General features: G+C 36.9%; 1 protein-coding gene across 3 annotated transcripts; it reads right to left on the bottom strand.

The window, feature by feature from the left end:
- Positions 1 to 1096: 1096 nt before the first annotated feature.
- On the bottom strand, positions 1097 to 9238 carry FAM216A (family with sequence similarity 216 member A). Of its 3 annotated transcripts, none has more exons than XM_010969652.3 (7): positions 8652 to 9236; positions 7262 to 7296; positions 4804 to 4925; positions 3551 to 3680; positions 3286 to 3469; positions 2663 to 2745; positions 1097 to 1454 (listed from the first exon to the last, which is right to left on the bottom strand). In XM_010969652.3, the coding sequence occupies exons 1-7, from the start codon at positions 8741 to 8743 to the stop codon at positions 1336 to 1338; spliced, it is 765 nt and encodes a 254-aa protein (XP_010967954.1). In that variant the 5' UTR covers positions 8744 to 9236; the 3' UTR covers positions 1097 to 1335. The 3 variants fall into 3 exon arrangements, with proteins under 3 accessions (XP_010967954.1, XP_010967953.1, XP_074212871.1); XM_010969651.3 differs by having other exon boundaries at positions 7256 to 7296; positions 8652 to 9235; XM_074356770.1 differs by lacking the exon at positions 2663 to 2745 and having other exon boundaries at positions 7256 to 7296; positions 8652 to 9238.
- Between the last annotated feature and the right edge of the window lie 56 nt (positions 9239 to 9294).

Genomic DNA, 9294 nt, shown 5'->3' with positions numbered 1-9294 from the left:
CTTTCTTGATAAGCTGTGTTCTAATTTTTAAAAATCGTGAAAATGAGAGGCCAAATGAAGCTGCAGACAAGTACTATAGTGTTGAGGTAGATGAGGTGAACTTTCAGAGCTCTCTCCCTTGTTACAACATTCTGGGTCATAATTTTGGACTCAGGTTTTATTTTCTAAATAATATACCATATTCACATATTAAATCATCAGCAGTTCTTCAGACTATTACTTTTAAATGCTATTTTAAGTTTTAACAAAAATTTTTAAAATTTTATTACACTGATGTTTAATTCAAAAAAAAATATGTGCCCCTTTTCATAGTAGCACTATTTACAGTTGCCAAGACGTGGAAGCAACCTAAGTATCCATCAGCAGATGACTGGATAAGGAAGGTGTGGTGTATATATACAACTGAATACTGCTTCAGCACAAAAAAGAATGAAATTTTGCCATTTGCAACAGCATAGATGGACTTGGAGGGTATTACGCTAAGTGAAATAAGTCTGATATCACTTATGTGGAATCTAAAAAACAGTGAATATAACAAGAAACAGATACTGAGAACAAACAAACTAGTAGTTACCAGTGGTAAAAGGGAAGGGGAAGGGGCACAACTGGGCTAGGGATTAGGAGGTACTGTTACGCATAAAATAAGCCTGAAACCTGTATAATATTTTACATCAACTATACCTCAAAATAAAATAAATTTTTAAAATAAAATTTAAAAACACTAATGTTCAGGAGGGAAGCACACTAGAGTGAATATGTAATGTGAAGAATCCTTTCATTAGCACCACTACTCCCAACTTAATCTAGTTTGAGAATCCAAGTGTTTGCGTGGCAATTTTCACAAAATAGGGCAAACTGCTATTTCCATTCTTAAGTTGTATCTAAGCAGCAAATATTAAGCACTTTCTCTGCAAGCCAGGGTGTTATCGCTATCAAATTCTATTCTATATTGGGGTGTTTCAGAGTTTTCCTAAGCCTGAACAAGAAAATACTTGTAGGATATTCTAATGTTGCTGTTTTAGGACTTAGTGTAAACAGAGAAAGAATTATACAATGTATTTATCAGATATAAAGAAACATAATTACATTTTAGGTGATGAGAAAAATTTTAATTGTTACCTAGCTAGAAATATATTTCACGTAAATTTTATTACACAGGTATCATTGGTAGATGGAATGACATCACACCAATTACACTGTTGTAAAAGTTTCTGAACAAACCAAAATTACTTAATGACTTAAAGGTGAATAACAGTATTATCCTAAATGTATAGTGAAGACAATTCACAACCCCTTCTCCCCCACTTCGGCACATCAATACACAAGACAGGATTGTCAAGTTAACATCAGATGTTCTCCCTGTTCTTCAATTGACATTGATTGCATGTACTTATTTAGTAAATCTTCTTCCTTTTTTTCTTCATTCATGTAAGATTCAGAATCACTTGTAGAAACTGGAGGAAAAATAAGAGGTTATAATATGTTTTGGAAATAAAGTTGTATTTCATCCTGAAAATTGAGATTTGCATATAAGAACAACCTTCAAAATGACCTATCTTATTAATAAGCCTTTAGCAAAAACAAATTGCCTGCAATTTTCAAAATTTAATTACTTCGCCTTCCAATGCCCAATGCCATATTTTGGGCAAGTTGTATAGCAATTCTCTATTACTAAAGCCTGTTTTCCCATTGCTCTTCAAAATCTTTCGGTGGAAGTTACAGCTTCAGCATTCTCCATTTTCCTTAAGTTCCTTCTCATTTCTTTTCTCTTGGGGACTACAGGGAATTTTCCTCTTCCTGGGGTTTCCTCCAGCTGTTCTTTAAAGAACCAGACTTACCTTCTCCTGCCATTTCCCTCATTTCTTGGATGGACATGGTATTGTATTTACAGCAGAACTGGGTGATGCTGTCACACAGCAATGGGATATGAGTTCAGAAGGCCTAACTTGCCTGCTTGCTACGCACTTCCCTACTCACTGTGGTAATACTAGGAAATTGTTTAACTTCCACTTAATCCTTTTCCACTTCATCAATTCTGAGGGATATTTGTGAGAATTTCATCTTCCTGTTTTGCCTTTTTCATTTTGTGCTATTCCTTACTTGCAGAAGGATCCTTTATGCTGATCCTTCCCAAGTCTGGATTTATCCAAGTTGCTCTGTAAAATGTTGATAATATCACTTGGTTGGCTTGCTTCCACTGGTTGTTGAACATTAAACAAAATGGTATATAGCCCTTTGTAAACTATTTTATGCCATACAAAATAAGTTGTCCATTCAAAAATGGCACTATCATTAAAAGTGCTATAGATTGAAAATCATATTTGTGGCCCTGGATTCTGACAAATTTCATTCTCTGTTAAGACTCTGGCCTTGATATTATAAATATATTTAGAATTAGAAATACCTTCTTGAATCTTACTTCCTTGAGCACTGTCTGCTTTTAAGTGAAAGCAGAAATTGATTTCATATTTAGTTTTGTTTGGAGCAATATAAGCAAATTACATTCTAAATTTTAAAAAATGTATTCTGTAATAGAAATGGAACTATATTGGGTTTAATATTTTTAAGCATAACTTTTTTTAACATTTTTTAATTGAGTTATAGTCATTTTACATAAGCATAACATCTTTAAAGATGCATACTTTTAAAATTCCACATTTACCTGATTGCATTAACAGTCTGCCTGGTTTTTTAAAAATCTTCAGTGACTTACATCTTGTTTTAGATGCATATCCAGTTTTTAAACTGTAAGAAAGATAAGAATCTTAATTGGAACCAGCAAAGTGAACAGCTGCCTAATGCATGTGGAAGACCATAAAAATTCTTTTTATTAAGCTGCCTGCATCACCAAAGAGACCCTTTTGGCCCCTGAATTCTCCTGAGGCTTATTAACACTGAAATGCAAAGCTACAATTGTAGTGCAGGTTGATTATTCTTAATCTCTTTTTTTCCTTTTTTGTTCATAGTATTCTTCTGTGCAGAAGCAACCATATGCTGCTCCTTTTGGAATTGTTTGTATTATTTTGAATTTGAGTGGGAATCATTGTAAAGGGCAGTCTTCCATGTCTCTAGCTTATTGAAATTTTTACAGTTCCACAAAATTCTAAAAGCAGTAGCATATCCCAGTCTGCTCGGTAGAGACCATAAGATAGCACCTTTTTGTGCTTTTTGTCCAACCTATTCTGAATTTAACAAAGTGAACAAATTAGAGAACACATGTATCCTTTAGCTACCCTTCATATAAAGTTAGGGGTACATTTTTCTCTTAAACAATAGGAAACAGACCCTTGTCTGTTTCTCACTGGTCGCCAAAGGGAATGCGGTAGGTTCATCTCAGGTGCAGATGCAGCTGTGGTGTTAGAAGGCCCTGAGCCCTCTCTCTCCAGTTGATGTCGCCAAGTAGTGCAAGGGAAATGCTGTTTCTCTGAGTGACGAGAGCTGAGGTGGCTCCTGTGATGAGTTAGGACACCTGTCATACAAATCACCTCTGTTAGAAGACCCTCTTGTTTCTCGTGACAACTGGTGAAAAACTACCTGGAGCTGCACTTGCCTGGCTTTTGTGAGCTGCGCTGGATCACATGCATATACTGCCTCTTCATTAACGTCCTCAGATAATTTGCATTATAGATCTTAGCAATGCTGCACAGGTAACGCTTCTGGCCTATGGTGAGGTCGGGATGCTGTAAGACAGAACAAGAGTTATAGGCTGCATTGTACAACAGAAGCTGGCAATAATCTGTACCTGAAAGGAGAGTTTACCATCTGTACATTTTACTTAGGGAAATTCAGCTGTGTTAATTTGGCGAGAGAAAGAAATGACAATTTCAATAGTACAAGTGACTGCTTGCCATCTCCACTCAAGTGATTCATATCCCCACTAAGGTTTGAGAACCACTGCACTAGAAGAATAAGGAAAGTGTGAATCTGCTGTTCTGTCAAAAGCCTTAGTTCTCCCGTGCCTCTCAGTGAGTGTGGACATCTTGCCTTCTGAATATGATGTTTGTGGTGGTACCTCATGAGTGGTACCTAGAAGCAACCCAATTACTCTACTGAGTCTTAACTAAAACAACAGTCTTTTCTAGCACCAGAAGAACAACTAAGTGTCTTGTGTTGGACAGATTGAGAGAGAGTCTGTTGGTCTCTGATACAAGTAATTTTGACTAAGATTTTCACAGGACTTGGTGATTTTAGAAATTGACGCTCACCTAAAATGCGAGATTCCATTATACATCCATGTGTATATACACACACAAGATTTACGGAACTGAATAGGTAATAAATTCAGAGAAAATTCAAAATTTTGGTCAGAAAAATTTACCATTTTGTACAAATCTATAGTAACCCTACTTTGCATTGCTCCTGAGAAGCTGCTTCTGGCAGCTGTGATTTTTAATGGGTAATGCTGGTCAACAGTTATAAAATATAGCCATTTTCTTTACTTGCTTCTAATTTTACAGTCCCTGAGCAAAATCTTTATGAGGCTGGGTTTCCATCTCTAGAGTGGAACTTTCCTCAAGCATCTTTGTGCTTTGGGGCATTAAGCTTCTTGAGTAAAGGTATGTCAGATCTGAAGTATCATAAAGCCCTGAAAGAACTCTTATGATAGGGAATCTAAAAAGATAAAACCCTTGAATTCATTAATGAGTTTACCTAGCAGATATTCATGAATTCCTAGACATGCTGGGTGTACCTTGTCTTCTGCAGTGCCTTACCCTCTAAGTAGCTTATCTTCAATACAAAGTTCAGTTCTGAATACAAAGACTATTGGTATTTAAATAAAGTATTAGCATTTAGTTAGCATACCTTTAGAAATGACTCCTCAGTCATTGATTTAGGGATGTGAACTGTTTGAATTTGAGGAGTTTTCCATAACTCTTGCAGCTTGACTACATGTGAGTTCACTTTGTGTTCATCTTTGATTCTATCTGTAGGGAAGGAATTATGTGAATTTCACAAGCAAAGACCAGTTTAACAAATAATTAAGCTCTATTAAGGTCTACATGTTTCAGTGATTATCCTGGAGTAGTGGTATGAGTCAGACTGTTAAATCTGAAGAGATTTTTATGATATGCCATTTGTTTTCAGAACACACAAAAATCTAAGACATTTATAAATATTTACTATATATATATAAAATTACATATGGACTTTATTATTTTGAACACAGCTGCAATGCAAACCGTTGATAGAAACTTACTTTTTTGGTTTATTATATCAGACCATACTAAACAGGAACATACATGAGGTATTTGTGTTTTAAAGAGTTTCAAAAATGTTTTATCATTCATTTGACTTCAGTATGTAGTTTTAAAATTTTATTCTGTATTAGACTTGATAGAATAACACACATTTTACCCCTTTAATGAGGCAGTGTTAAAACGAAGAGCTTTTCAGACGTTAACTAAAACTTATTTTTACAAAACTTCAGTTATTTCATTATTTTAAATACTGATGTGGGTAGATGAAAATAATAGTCTTTTAATAAAAATTAAAGTTGAGACATATTCCCAGAAGAATAGGAAGTAGTTTTTAGTTTCAGATACATTGAGAAACTTCAGTAACAGTTTAGGGAAAAACAATATCTGGCAAAATTTAATCAAGAAATAACTCTTATCATACTGAGTGAAGTTAAGTCAGACAGAGAAAGACAAGTATATCACTTATCTGTGGAATCTGAAAAAATGACACAAATGAACTTATATACAAAACAGAAACAGACTCACAGACATAGAAAACAAACTTATGGTTATTAAACGGGAAAGAGAGGGAGAAAGAAATTAGGAGTTTGGAATTAGAGATACAAACTACTATACATAAAATAGATAAACAATAAGGTCTGTTTAGCACAGGGAACTATATTCAATAGCTTGTAATAACCTATAATGAAAAAGAATATGGAAAAGAATATATATATGTATAACTGAATCACTATGCTGTACACCTAATACAACATTGTAAATCAACTATACTTCAATTAAAAAAATAAAATAACTCTTGCTCTCCTCCCTATACAACCCCTCCTTAAGAGTTATATTTGCACACTGAAGGACTAACAAAAAATCATCCAGAAATTGTTATTATGTTCCTTAAAACATAATTTGGAGTACGTAATAATAAAATGAACACCAGTTCAACATTTTAAAATTTTTTCATATCATAAATGTGGGATAATTGTTTAAGAATATCTTTTTTGTGTGTCCCTGTTAATCAATATTTCTAAGGTGTGTATTATATCCTGGATTAAAATTTAGTTCCTCAAAAGGTTGATAGCATTTCTTTATAGAAAATTAAACATTTAAAAGTAATAGTTAAATGCAACAAACAACCCAATTGAAAATGCCAAAGGACTTGAATAGACTTTGGATGTCTCCAAAGATAAACAAATGGTTAATAAACACATGAAAAGATGCTCACTATCACTAATCATTAGGGAAATACAAATCAAAATCACAATGAGACATCACTTTATACCCATAAGGATGACTATCATCAAAAAACCCCTCAAAAAACTGGAAAGCAAGTGTTAGCTAGGATGTGGAGAAACTGGACCCCTGCCCTTTGCTGGTGGGAATATAAAATGGTGCAGTTGCTGCAGAATCAATGTGGTGGTTCCTCAAAAAGTCAAGCAGAATTGCCACACGACTCGGCAATTCCATTCTAAAACAACCACGTAATGTATATACACATATCTATTTTTTTATATGTATAAAAATAGTAGTATGTATGTATACACATACAGATATGTGTATTTTTCCTAGGTAACAGTAAGGACTATACATTTTCCAAGGAAAAGCAAAGTGAATTCAGGTTTATACATCACTTGATTGAAATTGTTCCCCTGCAAAAAATTAGTGAGAGGTCTTTGGAGGCCTGTCTTAACCATTTACCTCCAGCAGCTCTGTCCTTTATTTCAACTGAGAAAAAAATAGCAGCACTGAGAAATATTTTATGTTCTTTGAAGTTGTACAGTTTAGAACTTTTTCCTTCAATCTGTGTATAAACCCCAGGTTTATATCAGTTATAAACACAGTTCTTTTCAGATTCATTGCTATTTTGAAGTACTCTTTTGATGTGAGATATCTTAACAGGAGACAAAGAACCTGCTGGCTTGTTCTTTGAAAATCTTAAAGACTGAGTTTACCAAGGATGCTAATAAAGACTATTTTAAAAACTCCACTGTATGAGTAGTTATAGCAAAATTGGCTTCTCTGAGCCATATTATATAGGTATTATCTGCTTTATATGTTCTACTCACCAGTACCTTTGGAACTCTGGTAATAAGAATGTTCAGCTGATCTGTTTTTTAAAAAAAAGAATGTAAAGAATATATTAACAATTGACAGCTTTATAAGCATCGAAGAAAGTATTTTAAGTGAAAAAACGACAGTATTGCATGTGCTTTTTACTTTTCATGTCTCAAACATAATGTCTTTCAAATTTTCTCCTATAATTCTGGTTATATCTTAATGACTCTAGGCTTTTTCAAAGTAGGTTATCTGAGTTTTTTTCCATACTACAAAGGACTTACTTTAAGCCAGTTTTGGCCTTACTTTATAGTCGCCTAATCTAATTTCTACATTGAGCTCAATAAAATAGTTTGGGCTTCTTGTACTATCCATGATACTCTCTTCCTTTAATTTTAATAAGGAAATGTTATTTGTTGTATGTAATTTAAGGTGTACTGGAACTGATAAATTGGTCTAGAATGTTTCTAATTTTGTACAAGCTCATTTTTTTCTTTTCTCAAATTAAGACAAAACACTCTCGGTTTCCTTTTCCCGCAATTTATTTAATGACCAAGAGATCATTGATCCCTTGATATACTAGGATTCAGAACTTTGCCGAGCACTGTGATGAACAAAAAAAGAAACACAAGACCTCGTTCCATCTTTAGAAGTTGCAAATCCACCAAATCTATATATATATTTTTAAAGTGGTCATGGGTGCAGCAGGAGTCATGACTGTGGGCTGGAAAGCAACACCGGGCTGTTTTCACTTTGAGGGCTAACTGTTGAAAGGGATGACGAGGTACTGCCTCCAGCAGTGACTTCAGCAATCCAGGAAATAATAGTAAAAACCTGCTCAAAATGAAATGGATTTATGAAGAAAGGAACTTCTGAGTGAAGAAAATGTCAAAATCAAGGTACCTCTAACATTCACAGTCATCTGTCTCATTGGCGATTATGAATCCCAATTTGAGGAAAAGGTGGCTAATATCACACACAGGGAAATGATTTACTGACTTGGAAGCCCTCCTTTCCTGTGGTCCCCGACCCCCGTCCCACCTCCCTCCCTCGACCCCTTTTTGTGGAAGTACTGTGGTCAAACCGCAAAATTTCCAGCAGATTTCGCAGCGCCCCCTAAGGGCAGAAAGAGGCACCCAGGCGACTGTCGCAGTCAACAGCGTTTAGTCAGTCAGTCATTGCACCAACCCTCCCCTAAGCTTCCCTCAGAAGCCCTTCTAAACTGTGAGTCTGTTTCCATATTTCCCATCCTGGCCACAACAAAGGTTCTCCCTTCCTCTCACTTCAGTGCACTGGGGTCCAGTCCATCGGAGCAGCCAGCTCCCATCCCCTCCTCTACACGGGGATCACGACCCGGCGGAGCTGGTCGCCGTCCCTCCCTAACCCCTCCGGGTCCCGCAGCCTCACCCGCCGCTGCCACCCTCGTTCCTGGCCACTGCAGGCGGCTCTGCGGAAGAGCTGCACTCCGTCCAGTCGGACACTGGACCCTGGCAGGACATCTCCTCCCCGGTGCCCAGACGGCGAGCTTTGTGCAGAAGCTTCCCCGTTTCCCCTCCCCTGTCAGCACGCGTGCGTCAGGCCGGGCGACATTGGGGGTGAAGAGGCTGACGCCGGATTCTAGCCCCCTCCGAGCAGTCCGGACACTGCCCGAATAGCTTCGGGAGAGCGGGGCGGGCAGATCCACGATCCTGGAGTTAAGGTGGGGGAGGCCCGGGAGTTCTTTAGTTGACTGAGCGTTTGTACGTTTTTATCTTTTTGTGGAAGGGATGCGTCACGGAAAGGAAGTATACCTTTCCTCTAAAAAGGTGCCTTCCACCTCTGTATTCCAGACCCTCAGCAAATCTGTAAATCTTGAGGGTCACCATATAAGTCAAACATCAGTACTCAAACCAAGGACCAAAGCACCTTGCTCAGGGACACAGAGTATAGTCGGTTATCCGTTATCACCAAGGCAACCAGGCTTTTCTCCGTATCCCAACCACTGATTTCCTCCAACTACTTCTGCGCACGCGCGAACCTTCCCCGGGCTTTTCGCAGAACGCGTTTCTCG

The sequence above is a fragment of the Camelus bactrianus genome, chromosome 32, assembly GCF_048773025.1.
Source record: "Camelus bactrianus isolate YW-2024 breed Bactrian camel chromosome 32, ASM4877302v1, whole genome shotgun sequence".
Classification (NCBI taxonomy): domain Eukaryota; kingdom Metazoa; phylum Chordata; class Mammalia; order Artiodactyla; family Camelidae; genus Camelus; species Camelus bactrianus.
This window is presented reverse-complemented; position numbering and strand designations above follow the sequence as displayed.

What these genes read in the sequence shown, in the direction of transcription:
- FAM216A (XM_010969651.3), bottom strand. Translation starts at nt 8,743, where the DNA reads ATGTCCTGCCAGGGTCCAGTGTCCGACTGGACGGAGTGCAGCTCTTCC. An exon ending in CCAGAGTTCCAAAGGTACTG is followed by an intron (nt 4,926 to 7,255) that starts GTGAGTAGAACA and finishes CCTTCCCTACAG; the next exon opens with ATAGAATCAAAGATGAACAC. An exon ending in CTGAGGAGTCATTTCTAAAG is followed by an intron (nt 3,681 to 4,803) that starts GTATGCTAACTA and finishes TCTGTCTTACAG; the next exon opens with CATCCCGACCTCACCATAGG.